Below are 17,610 nucleotides of genomic sequence, written 5' to 3'. Positions count from 1 at the left end.
CAAGCACAAGGTCGTGAGTTCAATCCCCAGTACCAAAGAGAAAAGCAGAAGAAGAGGAAAAGGGCATGTCCACGAACCTGAGACCTTGAGAGAGTCCCTGTCCTGTGGACCCTCAAGGTGACCATGTCCAAGACAGTGACTGAGGGGTCGTGGCTGTTTGTAACCCTTCCCCAGGTATCAGAAAAATAATCCCGAATCTCCAAGATGACACCCAAAGGTGACAGTGAACATTATGTATGAGCTTAACAGGCTTCTGGGGTGCCCAGAAAGGAGACCACATATTACCCGGAGTGTGCCATTGACAGCGTTTCTGGATGGCGCTAACATCTGAAGCAGCAGACTCGGCCAAGCTGACTGTCCTCCCAGTGTGGTACCTCATTACACCACGTGACAACAGAACAAAAGGCTGGCCCTCCCTCGAGGAACAAAACCCCTCCACTGGGACTGACTGGGCTCCGCCTGGATCTCAAGCCACACTTAGGCTGGAACCTTTGCCATGGCCTCCTTTTGGTCTCCAGTCTGCGGAGCACAGAATGTGAACCTGTCAGCTTTGTAATGTTCACAGTGTCACAGACTACCTTCCAATAATATATTTCCCTCCCTCCCTGTCTCCACACACACACCATCGGTTCTGCTTCTCTGGGGAGCCCTCACAAGTACCCAGAGCCATTAGCAAAGGCCCTCATGCGTGCTCCAAATGGAGGTTTTGACATAATGAACTGGAGAAATTACATCTCAAACAACTGACTCTGAAAGACAGCACTATTTAACCAAATTTTTTTTAAAAAAAAATAATTTCTGCCATTGCACCGTCAGGTGCATTAACTGGGAGAAACTGAAACTCCTGAAATACGTAAAAGACAGTGCGCTCCATTCTAGCAGAGGCGCACGAGGTGCTGCGCTGGAGGGAGGGTGCACAGCCTATGAACTGAGAGTGGGGGCCCCCCTTCCACACAGTACAAGCCAGACTCTTCCTTCAGCAGCCTGCCAGTTCCAAGCAGGGTAATGTGTGGCAGAGCAGATGCACACAGCCCGTGGGCCTGCAGGTCCCCAGCCACCTGCCAGGGCCGGAGCACTGAGCCACCGTGATGTAGACAAGAACATGCTAGAGGGGAAACGCAGGGCACGGGCAGCCTAAATAACCCGCTAGGCCCCCTCACGTTTCTCTGAGTGTGGACACTGCTTTTGTGTCTGCCATGACTGAATCTGCTTTGCACTCCTCTAAAACCAATGCCACGCTTCATCCCCCCTGGGAGGGTGCAAAGGGTGGAAAGGACCTCGGTTAGCAGACTCAGAAGTGCCCGGCTGTCATCAGAGGGGAGCGTCATGACCAACACAGGTGACTTCATAAGAAGAACGAGGGGCCAAACCCACGCACGCGCTGTCTCTTGCCCCGTGAGGATGTCTTGTGTCTCCTAAAGACTCTGCCAGCAAAGCCACCACCAGGACGGCAGCGGAAGCTGTGAGCCAGGACAAAGCCTTCCTTATAACTCACCTAATCTTTGTAGTATCAGCAGCAGAAAACTAATACTGAGGCTATTTTTTTTCTAAATGAGATCTCACTAAGTTGCCAAGTTACCCAAACTGTGCAAAAAGTTACAGTCCTCCTGCCTTAGCCTCGCAGAGCACCGAGATTATAGCACCCCACGCCCAGCAATACTGTATCTTTCTGCATTAATATCAGTCCACAGGGACTGGAAGAAGAGCTCAGGTGGAGTGTTTGTCCAGCATGCGCAAGGCCTGGGTGCGATCCATAGCACCACACACACCAAAAAGGGCCTTAACCACAGTCTGTACAGAATGTCTTGCTGGGTGGTGGCACAGTAAATCCAAGCTTGTTCCTGTGCACAGTAACCCGCCTGGCACCTGTCACCGCCAGCTCTTACAGCTGAGGAAACTGACACTCAGTGAGATCACCCTGAATGACACCACATTTGCCAAGAGGTGCTGTGCCAGCTTGCTGCTTCCATCACTGCCAGCACGGCCCCGGCACACTTTGCCACTATTACACTTTAACACTGAAAAACCTTTGCCCTCCCTACACCTCCTGGACCGTGTGACTTAACACATCACATGGATCTAGACGCACTCTTCTCTCTCTCTGAAGCGTGGCGCTTGTAGGACATGAGCTGGCCAGGAGCCAGCCAGCATCCTCTGCCTCCTTCTCTTCGCTCTGTAACCCCCACACCTGGCCCCATACCCCAGCTCCAGGAGCGGGTCCGAGATGAAACCCAAGCGGATCAGTGCATTGCAACCCTCTAGCCGGCCAATGACAGAGAAGAGAGAAGGAAAGCATGACCAATCAGAGGACAGAAAAGACCTGAAAGAGGTCAGACTGAGGGCAGAGGGACAGAGAAAAAAGAGACTAACTCTGCTAGGAAGCCAGATCTCCTGGAAAACTACAAAGCTACCTTCCCTTTCACCAGAGGCCATCCAGACCGGGTTTTCTGTCACACGCAACCTAAAGAATCTACCGGCCTTAGGGTCTCCAAGGAAGGCACAGCATGTCATGAAATCTCCACCATAATAATAAATAGCATCTTGGGATTTCTTAACATTTTAACAGTGTGCCCTCCCTACTCAGTATAATTTTCCCATTTCTTCAAACTCTTTCAAGCCCTAGGACTGCTCTCTTTATACAACACACAGCCACAGGCATGAGATGACTCAGTGCAATAGCAAGGAGTGTCTTGCTTAGGGCTACCATGGGCAGGTTTCCAGGGGACACACATCGTGAGTGACACCTCACAGGACTGTCCACAAGCCAGTGACCCGAGGAAGAGGCCAAGACCATGCAGCCGTGGAGACGCTGAAGTCACTCAGCCGGTAGACAGAACCCACATCCAACCTAGGGGCCCATGTGGGATAAGGATGCGGTACCAGTTCCAGGAGTGGTAGAGTCAGACGGGTTCCTGGCCTGGGGTGAAGCCAGAGGACCAAGCCAGACAGCACCCTGTGAGAACTGTCAGGCAGAGCGCCTCCTGCTGGAGAAAGTGGAGACTGGAGAAACAGAAAAGGGAAAGATACTCCTGGCCAATCTTCAACGGACCAACGTGGTTGCTGGGTCACAGTTTTCCTTTTTTGAGGTCTCATTAACCAGGTGGCCACAACAAAGAAACAGTAAGTGGTAATCAAACCCATGGGTACCCCGAGCTACAACCCCAGTGCTTTGGTTTTTTTTATTTGGAGACAGAGTCTTGCTAAATTGCTCAGGCTGTGCTCAAACTTGGATCCTCCTATCTCAGCCTCACTCAGTACTCAGATTAAGGTGTATGTCACCACACTGGGCTAGCGAATGCTAGTGTTAAGTAAATATCACATGAAACATATTCAGAGGATAGGCAAGTCCAGAGAAGTTCTAGAAAAGACAAATCAGCTTCCTTTCACTCTGAAACACACACTTCTAAAATGAGATTGGAGATGTTCAAAATTCCTTTACTCTGAAATGTAATCCCGAAGCCAGAGGGTTTGTTTACTTAAGGGCTCTTTGAACAGCTGCTCAGGAGCACTTGGATAAACAAACCTCCCTCCAGCCCGCAGGGAGTGTGACCCAGCCTAGAGGACCTGCTTAGGGACAGGCCCCCCTTCCTCACCCCTCCACAAAGACAACGTGGAGGCTGAGTACAGAGTGAGGCAGTCAGCAATACAGACGGAGTGTCCTGAGGCTGAGATTCTGACCTGAGCCCTCCAGGGGAGCAAGGCCGGCTGCCCTACCTACCCCACGTAGCCCTAAGCACACCCATTTCTCCTGGGTTTTCCCACAATGCCTCAGCCAGGCTGAGTTTTCTGCTCCCTCTGATTCTTGTGTCCTGCATTCACAGGTACCACCCCGGGTGAGGGGCACAGACACCACAAGACCTGGCCTCCTGCACCACCCGCTCTCTGGGGTGACAGTAAAGCAGCCACCAGGATAGTGCAGCTCTGACTGCTAAATAATGGGCACACAGGGACAGGGCAGCCCCAGCCAGACAGGCAGGGAGGGTTCCCCCTACAGACTCATGGACTCCTGAGGCCAGGAGACACTTTGTGAGCAGCTCAAGTAAGCAGGACTCAAATCCTGGCCTGTCACACTCCAAAGCCCAAAGTATTCACACTATAGCAGAGGATGGGGAGCTCCCCTCGATGCTGGGTGTCCCCAGCTGAGGCAGAGGCACCCAGCACATACTCTCTGGGCAGCCACCAGGGTTGTAACTTCAAGTCCCTTCAGTTTTTAGCCAGTTTCTGCTTGATGAAAAGAAACCAGAAGTCCAGAAGTCAGGAAATAATAGCAAGAATCAATAAATGGGATTTTATCACTTTAAAAAGCTTCTGCACAGCAAAGGAAACAATGAACGGTGAGAAGAGACAGCTTACAGAAGGGCAGGAAATCTTTGCAGCTACCTTCTATCAGAGGATTAATATCCAGAACATATAAAGAACTCAAAAAACAACAAAAGTGCAAGCAATCCAATCAATAAATTGGTAAGTGAACTGAAGAGATTACTGTACTTCTCAAAGAAGTACAAATGGCCAGTGGTTATATTGAAAAACTGTTAACATCTTTAGTCATTAGGGAATGCAAATCAAAACTACACTGAGAGTCCATCTCACCCCAATCTGAATGAATCAAGAATACAGAATAAATAAATAAATGCTGACCAAGATGCAGGGGAAAAGGAATCCTACACTGCTGATGGGAATGAAAATTAATACACTCATTATGGAATTAGGTATAGAGACCACTTCAATAAATAAATAAAAGGGCGCCATTCACAGGCCACAGGGAGGAGAACCAGATGCCAGCCCCTTCCTGTGAGTCAGCACCATTCACTGGCCACAGGGAAAACCAAAGTCAGCCACTACCTGTGAGTCAATATCATGCACAGGGCATGGGAAGGAGAACCAAATTCCAGCCACTTCTGATGTGCTGGCTGCAATGATAGCTATTGAAGTAAAATACAACTTAATGCTTGTTTAGTGAATAATGTTTCATTGACTTTGCAGGCCTAAAGCCAGTAATCTGATCATCTATTTAGAGGATAACAATATGCAGTGTAGCATCTATGGAGGACCTCCTTCTGAAGGTGGTGGCCATTGTTAATTCCCTATTATCTTGTTTGAAAGTCCTGTATCATTTTCATTGTTTTGTTTGGTTTGGTTTTATTCTGTTTTATCTTGTTTGATTTTATTATATCTGATGGCATGGGCAGCTATTTCAAACAAGATATAGCAACCATTTTGGATTTACTATTATCTTGTTTTGAAGTCCTGCATTGTGTTCATTGTTTTGTTTTTATTGATTCTGTTCTACTGTTTTGTTTAATTTTACTATATCTGATGATATGGGCAGCTATTATGAAGATAACTAGAGGCAATATGGTAGCCATTGTTGATTTCCTATTATCTTGATTTGAAATCCTGTACCACTTACACTCTTGTTTTGACTGGCTTTATCTGTTTTATTTGGCTTGATTTTATTCTCTTTAAATTATTTTTTAAAATAAATTAAATTTTTAAAAAATGAAAACTCAACTGCCATATGACTTGGCTCTACAACTCCTTGACATATACCCAAAAGAATTAGTCTGCATACTACAGAGATACCAAACACCCATGTTTATCAAGGCATGTTTCGCAATACTCAAGTTACAGAATCAACACAGGTGCCCCTTCATGGATGAATGATAAGGGAAATGTGGCCCACAAACAGAGTGCATACCAGTCTCAATGCCATTTGCAGGAAAATGGATAGAAATGAAGGTCATCACGTTGAAGGAACAAGCCAGACTCAGAGAGACGACTTGTTTATGTTCTCTCATGTGTGGAATCTAGAGAGGTGGAAAAGGTGTCATAAAAGTGGAGGGGAGATTGTTAGAAAACAGGAAAAGGATTTGGGGGTGGGGTAGGCAAGGGAGGGTAATGAAGAGAGGATGATCACATGCATTGCTTGCATGTGCAGAAATGGCGGGAGGAAAGCTTTATGCTGTGGAGCAAATATGCACTGACTCTTTAAAAAAGCAACCAAAGGAAGTTTGTGCACATGAAAAGAAAGCACACTGTGCTTCACTCTCATAAAGACCTACCTAAATTAATCTGCAAGTTTAATGAAATATAACAATATACTAACAGATGGGGAGGAGCTAGACATTCCAAACACAGGAGAAGCCAGGAGGATTCTAAGGATGAGGAGTAACAAAAGATGTTGGTCTCCCAGAAAGTAAAGCACACTGTCGAACCACACTAACAGAGCTCAGGGGTCACATGAGCAATCAGGTGCTGTCACAGAAAAGAAAGTCCAGAAATAGACCCAAATATATATTGCATTTCAAGGGAGTAGGAAAATTCAGTATTTTGCTGATAGCAACCCCTAGCTCACATTTTACATGCGCCACTAAGGGGCTGTCTGCAACACACACAAGGTCACCTGAGACCAAGCATCTCCCCACGCTGCAGCAAGTGTGCCCAGATCTCCAGGAGACAGGCCCGCCCCATACCTGTCCATGTGGCAGCCTCTGTCCCTGCACCCAGCACAGTGACCCAAAGGTCCCAGGTCAGCAATTCCAATGCTTGAGAGCCCTGGAGACACAGAGAACCATGATGTGTAATTGCTATGACATAAGCAGGCAGACGTGACCACAAACACTAACCAGGAGACACAAAGTGTGGCACCATGCCCAGCCCTGAGGGAAGAAGAAGGCCACTAGGCTCATTAGCCCTCATCTGCAAGAGAAGCAGGGGCTCCAGGTTTTTACAGAGACTGTCAATGTTTCTGTGCTCTCAACTCTCAGATTTGGGTTTTCTTCATTTTTACAGCACTGCGGATGTACTCAGGGGTGTTCTGCCACCAAACTATATCCCTAGCCAGCTGGGTTTGTTCTGTTTTGTTTTGTTTGTTTATCTACAAGGTCCCCTGAGCTGCCCAGGTGGAACTTAAATATCCAATTCTCTTGCCTTGGCCACCCTCAGATGCCAGGATTATATGCTCTACCATGTCTGACTCAACTCTCTCAGCTTTCAAACCCACTGTGTGGATCAAAACAAAACACAAAAACACATTTGGGGTTCAGGTTCTCCAACACATGGACCATCCATTTGCAAAATCTAACTTGGTTTCCTGGTCATGGTTTATTGGCCATATATGTAAAAATTCATGAGCACAGATGGATGTAATCATACGCACACTGAACCCGAGTCTCTCTTCTCTCTCTGTGGGGAGTTTGCAGTGATCAACAAGTACTGGCCATGATTTATGTGATCTAGCTGTTTCCTCTCCCATCTGCTTGGGAGTAACAATGTGGGGCCATGGTAGACCAACTTCAGTACTGGCACGAAGCACACAATACAGTGTGCCACAGGGTGGGGGTGGAGGGTGCCTTGTGCAGGATCCTCCAACATGGCCAGCCCATCCCGGGGAGCTCAGCCACAAGGCTTAGGGGTTCCTGCATCACCAGTCTCACCCTCCTCTATCCCCACCCTGTTTCTCTTTCCCACTCACTGTCCCAGAAGATTCCCACAGCCCAAGATCAAACCATCAAACCCTGCTCTGCCTGTTGGAGGAGTCCCCTGAGGAGCAGGGAACTGGGCCAGGCTGAGACCTGCCTTCCAGCTGCTGAGTGTTTGCAAAGGGCTGGGCCCCACTGTTTTCCTAGGAGGTGTCAAGTGGGGGAGGGGAGGCTTCCAGCAAAGACAGAATCCAGACACAGCTCCATAGTTCCAGGCAGCAACAGGATGACCAACAGGGACCCCCTGGTGGGCCCAGGAGACCGGAATGCTGGAGACATACTGATCATAAACGGTGTCGTTATATCATCACCCACCGCTTCCCAGCCCAGCCTCCAGCCCCCGCAGCCCAGCCCAGACATCCCAGCTGTCTGGCTGGTGTTCCTTTGTAAAGTTTCCCCCAGAGCCTCTTCCTCATCAAGCCTCCTCCCAGCCTCACCACCCCTTCATCATGGTTCCTTCCCCAGGCCTGTCTGGGACTCTTTGGCCTCCTCTTCCTCTTTTTCTTCCTCCTCCATCCCAGTGTTCCCAAAACCTCCCAGGAGCTTCCCAGCAATCCTAATTCCCTGCCTCAGTCACCAAACTATCCATCCACTCTCTTAGCAAACAGAAAAACCTAATGGGGAGTGCATTTCTCATATGGCCCTTGGATTATTTCACTCCCACCTGCAAATCATGTGCTAGCTCCCCCCAACACATCAAACCCTCAGGGTGCAATTGGTGTCTTCCAAAATCCAGTGGAAGGAGAAGGGTGAGCCAGTTTTTCCTAGGCTTCAAGGCTTGGAACAAGACAATTCATTATTTTATTCTATGATTTGCTCATCTGTAAAATGGGGCCCCGGACAGAGCACCCCTTGTAGAAGTGAGAAAACACAAAAAGTGCTTAGCTCCAAGCATGGTGCACAGTAGGGCTTAGTTTGTTATTGTTATTGTTTTCTTGCCGTCATGTGATTCTGGGTCTGGAGGGCCTCACACATACTAGACGAGCTCTACACCCTAGCTATGTCCCCCGCCCCTTAGTAATTGTTATTAATGCTGTTATTATTAATGTCATCATGATGTTTCCAAGGGACTTGGCTATGCAAACTCCATTCACAACAAAGACGGCTTCATCCATCCAGCACTGGAACCTCTCACCTTCTCTTCCTCCTCCCACCCTGCCAAGTCTAATCCTCCTCTTCCGCCCACACGATGCCTTCCCACACTAAAGTCTAGTGTGGGAAAAGACCCTGTGGTGGACCCAGGGCACCTGGAAATGCTGGGCCCATATTTCTGGTCCTAGCCAAAGCCAGTGTGGCCACCCAATCTCAGTTTACCAAGTACTGCTTTTGAAACACAGCTCCCTTTCAGATTGTGTGGCCTCCCTCCCATGTGCCTGGGCTCTGAGACCTGTTACTAAGGGCAGCAGCACTGTTTGTTCTTCTGTATCTTCTCCCGGGGGCAGGGCTGAGTGAGAGGATATCAGGCTGCCAATGCCCAGGCTCAGCCAGCCATAGGCTCAGAGGTCCTGGCAAGGCCCAGCACCCTACACTCAGGCTCATGGCATCCTACTCTCCCCAGGTCTGGAGGAGCCCTGCCTGAGTGTTGTCACAGCCCTTCCCTCCTCTGAACCACAAAAACAGGTTTCTTCCTCTAAGCACCACCTCCAGGAAAATAAATGTAAGTCTGTACTCCTGACAGATTGCCCTGGAGATTAAGGAAAGATTAAAAAACAATAATAACACCATGACTTTAAATGCATGCTCCCACAGCCTCCCCTTGCAAATAGCCAGACCCAAACCCACAGCTGGTAAACTCAAGCACCCAACACAATTGGGGCCACCTTGCCTGACGATCTCTCTGCAGGACACTCTGCAGCACTGACACCAGAGGCCTCCCTGGGCCCCACTCTCACCCCAACTTACCCTACATGTGCCTAATGTCCCAAGACAGACCTCTGCACACAAAGAGTACAGGGTATGAGAGTTGATGGCAAAGCCATATAAACTAGGGGCCTCGGGGTGACATTTAAGTGGGATTAGCCTCCTTTTTCAGTTTGATAGAAAGTTGGTGACAGGTGCCAGGAGCTCGCAGGCCTGCTACTAAGGGCAGTCACCGGGCTCCTCCTTCACCCGCTAAAGATCACCCGCTTCATCTTCAGAGGCCTGAGCAGATGTACCTGTCTGATTATTCTGGCCATATGGCTGCAGCCTCATTTCTGAGCAGAAGCAAGATGAAAAGGTCCGGTGTCAATGGCATCTGTACTGAGAATCATATGTTTAAATACAATAGAACACTCAGCTGCTTAAAGGGAAGCAGGGATTTGGTTGACACGAGCCTCGTTCTAAACACCTGACAGCCCTTGGAAGCTGTACTCTAATTAATGATACAAAACAGGAGCCCCACGCCATTCAGTAAACCTGTCACCTCATCAAGCAGCCAGCCTCCAAGGCAGGGTTCCAAGTTTCCAGTACCCTTTATTTTTGGCACTGGATAATTCCTTATTGAAAGGCACTCATACACTGCAAAATGCTCAGCAGCAGCCCAGCTCCTACCCACTGGGGGCCAACAGCGATCTTCTCCACCTCCGCCTCCCACAGTGGAGCCCTATAGTCACAAAGGGCTCTGCAAACGACCAGATGACCCCAGGGCAAAAGCCTTCCCACATAAGAATCATTTGGGGATTTTATTCTTTCTACATACCATGATTTTGTTGCAAATTTAAATTAAGAGCGTGCTATTTAAAAAAAATCTGAATTGTCTTCATTGTATTTAAAACTTTTCTCCATGTTTACATAAAATTAAATGCAAAATAAGATGAATAAATCCCTTTTCTACAATTTTCTTCCTCCACTCAGAGCCTTGATCCGCAATCAGCAATGACTTCCCCCGATACCAAGCAAGTTCCACACTGTCTTTCAGTGTCATGAAAGGGGCTAAACCTTCCACTATAGCTCCCCCAAAACTTCAATTTATTAAAATTAGACATACGAATGAGCTAGAAACATTCAAGAACAGTCTTCCTAAAAGCTAAAACTATTGAGTTTTAATATTTTCTTTTCAATAACTTCCCTTATTATTGCCAAAGTGAATGCACACACAACAGAAAATTTATAGAAGCCAAGATAAGTCAGAAATCTTTAGTTCCTTTTCAAAGATCTGGCTTAGCAGTTTATGCTTCTGTAATGCCAATGTCTCCAAGACCCAGTTGTGTGCACCTTTGCCACCAACAAGCAGACAATGCCAGGTCACCTAGAATTCATCTTCCCAATCCCTGCAGAAGCACCAAAATGAACTGTCCTTTGCGATAAGAGAATATTAGAGGGGTTTTGAAATGAAAAGTAGCCAAGCGAGCAGCCAACAGAGATGAGGAAACACAGCCTGCACCATGGAGCAGACTCTGCCAAGACCAGGAAAGGAGAGGCATGGCTCACGGTGACAATTTCTCTGACTTTTCCCCCGTCCAAATGACACTAGAAGGTAAAGTCAGAACATGTCCACCCCACCCCAGACCTCAAACGAAGTGCTCTAAGGGAAAAAGAGGAAAATGTCCTGATACCAGCAGTTACCACCTACTTGTCCAGCCCCTGAATTTGTCAGTATCCAAAAATCAGAACCAGGCTTGGTTGGTGCACTCCGTGATCCCTGAACTCTGGGAGACAAAAGCAAGAGGATCGCAAGTTCAAGCACAGCCTGGACAATTTAAGGACTCTGCAAGATCCTGTCTCAAAAATAAAAAGCACTGGGGGCTTAACTCCATGTGATTCCATGGATTCAACCCCCAGTACCAAAAACATACAATAAAATCAGGAGAGATCCCAGTCTCTACTAGACCGGTTCGCCTGCCCTCTCCCAAAGACCTCGTGTCTGCAGGAGGGGGTTCGCCCGTGGACACCAGCAAGAGGGTGCACTCTTGTCCACCGAAAGGCATGCGGTCTCCAGACTGCTGCCCTCCTTCCTGTCTCTCATCTGAAATTTTCCTTAATGGTAACGTACATGGAAAAGTGGAAACGATTCCTCATATAGGGAAATCAGATTGTTTAAGAAGGACAGGAACAGACTGCGGCTCAAACTCAGTATAAAATAAATACAAAGCAAAGCAATAGGATATCAAGTCATACCGATCTAATGGGAAAGCATCAGAAAGTCAACTGACACTAAGCTCTGGTTATGAGGCAAGACTTCGACAACTCCTGGACATTGCAGGCAAGAGCTTATACAGGTGTCTGCTCAGGGAAGTCAAATACAAGTCCAGAAGTCCCACTGCCAGGTACACAACCCAAACATGTACCAGCCCAGGATGCAACAAGGAGCTAAGTGCAAATATAAGGATAGAAACAATGAAGATGTGTCACGTAATTATGCAGAAATTCATATAATACATAAATACATCGTGATAAATAACTGCATGATAAGGAAGATTCACCCACACTGTCATGCATGCACACCCAATAACAGACGTCCTTGTACATTCGCATAGGTACATATTTGTAATTTATTTACTGGAATCAGCTCGTACTACCCACACATCTCTGTGACATGTTGCACATCCCAGTGTATCATCAGTATCATGTCAATGTCATCACTTTCAACAACTGTTAAGGATCAGTATCATTTATTAACCAGTGCCAACCAATGGATGAGGGTTATTTAAACTTTTTCACTGTCAAGCCGAACTGCTCTGAACATCTCTTTCCAAGAATCTTGTTTCTTCTCCTAATCCTTGACATTGAAGCAAAGAAAGCACACTGTAGTGGAAAAAAAAATGCATATGGAACTGCTTGACTAGGTACATGTATTTTTCACTATGATACACAGAAAACTTTGTTTCCCCAGATCCACATTTTTTTCTGTTGTCTGGCAAGCTGACTCCTTCCAGGAAAACAGCAACAGAAATAGGCTGAACCACAGCTTAATAAGCAATCACCCTCTACTCTTCCCTCTGTTTCTTTTGGGGTTTTTTTGGTGGAACTAGAGATTGAGCTCATGACCTTGCACCTGCCAAGTAGGCACTTATGCTGCTGAGCTAAATCCCCAGCCCCCTTCCCTCTGTTTCTATACTGCAAAAAGGATGAATGGGCAACCACGATATTCTGCACCTCCCAAGATCTCCTATCCGCCATGCACCTAGCAACACAGGACATGTTTCAGTCATCGGCAATCTGAAATGCTCAGGAGTTCAATATTCTTTTTGCTAAAAATATCTTTATTACACACCAACCTGAGCATGGAATCACAGGAGGTGTTACAGAGACATGGAAGATCAAGGCTCAGCCTTGCTCTGAAGAGCCCCCAGTCTGGCCGGGCCAAGGAACACACTGAGAGACACTCGGGACTCCCAGCAGGAAATTTAAAACTTGAACATGCTCAGGAGCTCAGGGGGTCCGGGCTGGGGAGGCTCCTCTGACCAGGAAACCCAGAAGGGCACACAGCCACCTGTGTGGCCGTGACTCCCTAGAGTCTAGCAGGACTGCATCAGTGAGTGAGGGGCACCTGGGCGGAGCCAGCACAGGAGCTAGAGAGGGAGGAAAGACCCTGGGCCTCAAGAGACCGCCTTTCCTGCATGCCGAGGCGAATGGGAGGACATGGAGGCAGAGGAAAGAAGGACCAGCATCCCAGCAGGAAAGGGAGGCTGGGGTGAAGAGGGGTGAGGCCAAAAGCAGAAACCCAGCCCACAGGAGACCCTTGATTCTGGGAGGACTGCACCCAGGCGAAAACCTCTAAGGTAGAGAGCTGCAGCAGGTGAGGGCAGTGTGGGTAGAGGTGAGATGGTTTCAGGGGCCTTTGGGGGGCCGAATGCCCAGGACTCAGGGCCTGCAGGCGAAGGAGCTGCCCGTGAATCAGGTCAGGACTCTCCCCACAGAGGGACATGAGAAGGGGGAGCAGCCACAGTCCAGACCGCCAAAGCTCAGACCAGGCGCCAGGCCCGCCTTGGCCATCACATTTGTAGAGTGTTCTAGAAGCCACTGGTGCTGTTCCCGTCTGAGGGTACAACCTGGGGCTGGGTACTGTAAGGCCCTTCCCAGAGATAAAACGCTCAAGTTCTTGTCTCAGTCTGAATCCTGGATGGCAGATGTGTACCTGGGGATTCACCCTACCCCGAGCCCCTTCTTCCCAGGGGGGAGGAGGCAGACCGTGCCCACAAGCAGCTCCTCTGTACTAAAGCCCTTCCTCCCACACCCCACATCCTGGACAACAAGGACGCTCCCTTCCGCCTGCTCAAACATGAGGCTCCATGCCCTCACATCTGGCCCTGTGCAGCCTTCTTTTCTCTCCCACTCCTGGGTAATAAAGAGCAGACTGGCAAAATATTTCAAATACCTTCTTTAAAAAGTACACAGCCTTGTGGGCTCAGCCTATTTTGAGCTAAATGTTTCAACCCCCCACACTCGGAGCTGCTGTAGGCACAGGTTTACTCCTGATGCACAATCAGGAAGTCAGGAAATGACAAGGATGCCCCTGCGGGATGCCAGGCCTCCACTGGGCCCAGGGCCCTAGGATGAACCGGGTCTTGCACCCTTCAGGGCTCTGTGCTGAGTAAGGAAGCAGGGCCCCAAACACGGTGACCTGCTGTGGCGAAATAAAGGTTGCACTAGAGGATAAACCCAAAAGGGTACGGCTGGGGAGCAAGAAAAAAAAACGCCTCCAGGAAATCTACACAGAGAAAGGAAAGGGCCAGCGCTGGACAGGAGCGTCTGTGTCACGCTTGGAAGATGCAGAGGAATCGGGACAGAGCGAGGAAAGCACAGGCCAGCACCATGGAGCACAAGAGATGTGAGACAAGCCTCAAAGGGCTGCAGGGGGCTGGGGACAGTTTGGAAAGGCCCTAAATGCCACACTTAAGTAGCCCAAAGAGGAGGCAGCGGTTATAAAGGGTCACTGAAGTTTGCAAGCAGAAAAGCAAGGACAGTGGGACAGTCAGAGTGAACCAGGAGAGCGCTGAGCAGATTCACACAGAAAGGAGCAACGTGGCCTGAGCCAGGCAAGTGACAGTCAGGGGAGCATGGGGATTGCAGGGAGGTGAACTTAGCCCCTTTTTCTCAAACCCTGGGTGTTTAATCAGAATGGAGCAGACCCAGAAGGCTTGGTTCAGAGTCACACAGAACCAAGAGTAGCCTCAGTGGATGGGTGTCAGCCTTTCTCCCTAGGCCTGGGTTCTGCTCCTGCACAGGAAACACTACCAGCAGAGGTGCCATCAAACCAAGCATGGCGAGAACACCTGGAAGCAGAGGCCATGGCAGAGAGGGTAAACATGCACCCCAGATCCCCAGGCCAGCCACTGAAGAACAGGACACGTGGAGTCCATTTCCTACACAAACAGGATTCCCAGGCATTCTCAGGAAATCCTAGCTTGCCTCCCCTGGGGGCCCAGCACACCAAGGACCTTCTTAATCTCCTGGTCACTTTTCTCCTTGACCTTGAGCACCCTGCAAAAGTCTCTTTGAGCAGCTGGAGGCCTTGGGAAAGCTCTTTAGGACAGCTTAGTCGGTAGGGGCCTAAGACAGCCACCAGACACACACCTCCCCCATGGATAGTCACCGAAGATAAACAGCCATTTGAAGCCAGCACCAATGCCCAGACCTCCGGCTGGAGCACTAGGGCCTCCCCCACGCTAGAAGGAGAAACAAGAAAAAGCAGCCGCAGGAAAAGAAAACAGAATAAAAGCAGATGGGGCGAGGAGGAGCTGCAGATGAAGTGGGGAGAAAGGTCGGAAGTCTAGTTAAGCAAACCTGGTTCGAATCCCGCCTCCACCCTTGAGTTTACTTGGATAAGCTACCTTTCCCCCTGGAAATATTTTCCTCCTCTATTCAATGGATATAAAATAAATCCTGTGGAAAGCCGTGAAAATCCAGAGTGGTGTTCAGTGTTCAGCGCTAGCAGAGAGTTAAACGGAAACCCCTATTTATGATACACTGTGGATTCTTAAAGGAAGGGGAAAGAATTCCTAGAATGTGCCCCAAGAGAAACCACAGAAGCGCCCCCGCCCTCCTGAGCCCAACCCTAGGCAGGCGGCAGGTGCAGCGTGCCAGGGGCTCCCCAAGCCGCCTGACACCCCACCCCCACCGCCAGCCCGGGCACCTGTGGCGACGGCGGCGCAGGCGCGGGGACCCACCTGAGGACGCGCAGCAGCAGGCAGGCGATGAGCAGCGCGCTGAAGGCGCACGCCACGATCACGGCCGCCTTCAGGGTGGGCAGGTCGCGGAGCAGGGAGGAAAGGCGGGTCACCAAGGCGTCGCCGCTGCTGTTGGACACGCTGCCGCCGCCCGCCGCCCCGGACCCCGACAGGGTGGCGTTGGCGGGTCCCGGGCCGGGTGGCGGTGGCAGTGGTGACGAGGCGGACTGGGCTGTGCGGGCGCAGGCGGCGGGCGCGGCCAGGAGCGCGAGCAGCAGCAGCAGCAGGCGCGGGAGCGGGAGCGGGAGCGGCGCGGGCGGCGGGGCGCGCATCGTGTGCGGCGGCGCGCGGGCTCCCGGCTCCGCACCCGCGCGCAGGCTGCACCCCGGCTCCCGCGGCGGAGGCGGCTGCGCGGTGCCTGGCAGGAAGCTGCGGAGCCCGGAAGAGCCCGCGCTGCCACCAACACGTTGCACGGAGTCATTCGACGGGCTGCGGCCCCACGTGGGCGGGGCAGGCCTGGCCAGGCGCGGGGCTGCGCTCCGCCCGCCCGCCCCGGTGGCCCCGGAGGCCCCCAGGGACCCGGAGCCCGGTGCAGCAGCAGTAGCTGGCGCAAACACTGTGATACGCGTTTTACGTGTTTTATTGCTTTGATTTAACCGCTCAGCCTTCTTAGGAAATGTGTTCTGTTACCTCACCTGATAGCTGACTTGGCATCTGGAGAACAGCTCTGGGCAACCCCGAGTGTGTCAGGCCAAGCATCAGTGGCTGCAGGACCTGAAGCTAAACCCTCGATTTACAGAGGGGGAAATGGAGGCCCCGGGCTGTCTGAAATTCCACGCAATGCCTGTCAGTGTCTCCTCCATTTCCCTCTTTCTCCCCATCTTCCCTAAATTTTCCAGGCGCTTCGCTTCGTACTCTGCGTCAACACCACACTGGGATATGTATCTTTGCATGCACTCCTTGGCTGTGGAGTGGTACTTAGTCTATTAAGGTGTCCTACCCAGGCCAAACTAAGTTTCAGACTCCAGGGGCTGGGGATTTAGCTCAGCGGCATAAGCACCTGCCTTGCAAGTAGGCGGTCGTGAGTTCGATCCCCAGTACCGATAGAAATAAAAAAAGACAAAAAAAAAAAAAAAAAAAAAGTTTCAGACTCCAAGGAGTAACCGCCTGCTGCCCCTGGTTGGCAAACTGAATGAGGCTCAGGTAGAAAAAGACCGTTTTGGAGGTTTCAGTGGGAGAACCAAAGGCGGGGGCTAATGGGGCACTTTCCAGGAGCTCCAGCCTTTCCAGGAGCTGGCGTTCCCTGAACCTCAGGGATCCCCCTTGCACTCAGAATCGATGGATCATACACACATACACACACCAAGGGCCAGATGACCTCAAACAGCTAACTTCTGGTCCTGCTAGAGAAAGACAGACAAATGCAGCAATGCATCCATTTTCTGTTGTGCATAACACAATAGCATTATAAATTATCCAATACTTGTCCACTTAAAATGATACAGTTAGGATCACTGGCTGTGGTTCAGGACACTGAGCTGGGTCCTCTGCTTTGGGGTGTCTCCCAAGGTTACAGTCAAGTCCCAGCAGTCCCAGCAGGTCCCCGCTAAAGGCTCTGCTTGGTCCCTTCCAAGCTCATCCAGCTTTTGTTGGCAGACTGTTGAACAAGAACCTCTATCTCCATGGGCTGCTGGCCAGAGGCTGCCCTTGGCTCCTATCAGATGGGCATTTCCATCACAGCAACTTGCATTATCAAAGTGTTCATGCCAGAGGGCAACAGAGAGATTCTACGAGCAAGACAGAGTCATGATTTTATGAAATCTAATCACTGATGTGGCCTTACCACAACTTTGCCGTATTCTTTCAGTAGAAGCAAGCCACAGGCTTTGTGCACACGCAAGAAGAAAGGATCATGCAGCAGTGTGAATGTCACATGGTGGGAGCCCGGGTCTCATCTGAGAAACTCCCTGCCATACGAAGTATGACACATTCCAATGAGGGGCTCCGGGCGAACATCAAACTGTCAGGAGAAGTCATCC

General features: G+C 50.0%; 1 protein-coding gene across 1 annotated transcript in view; it reads right to left on the bottom strand.

Moving 5' to 3' along the window:
* Fam174b (family with sequence similarity 174 member B) overlaps positions 1–16,011 on the bottom strand; it is a 33,469-nt gene extending 17,458 nt beyond the window's left edge. The window contains exon 1 of the mRNA XM_063249989.1: positions 15,572–16,011. Coding sequence (XP_063106059.1) covers positions 15,572–15,903 — 332 coding nt within the window. The 5' untranslated portion in view covers positions 15,904–16,011. The remainder of the gene's footprint in view (positions 1–15,571) is intronic.
* Between the last annotated feature and the right edge of the window lie 1,599 nt (positions 16,012–17,610).

The sequence above is a fragment of the Cavia porcellus genome, unplaced genomic scaffold (genome assembly GCF_034190915.1).
Source record: "Cavia porcellus strain 051 isolate PalLab524CR breed Dunkin Hartley unplaced genomic scaffold, mCavPor4.1 scaffold_6, whole genome shotgun sequence".
Taxonomy (NCBI): domain Eukaryota; kingdom Metazoa; phylum Chordata; class Mammalia; order Rodentia; family Caviidae; genus Cavia; species Cavia porcellus.
Note: the sequence above shows the minus strand (reverse complement) of the source record. Positions and strands in the feature narration are given on the sequence as shown.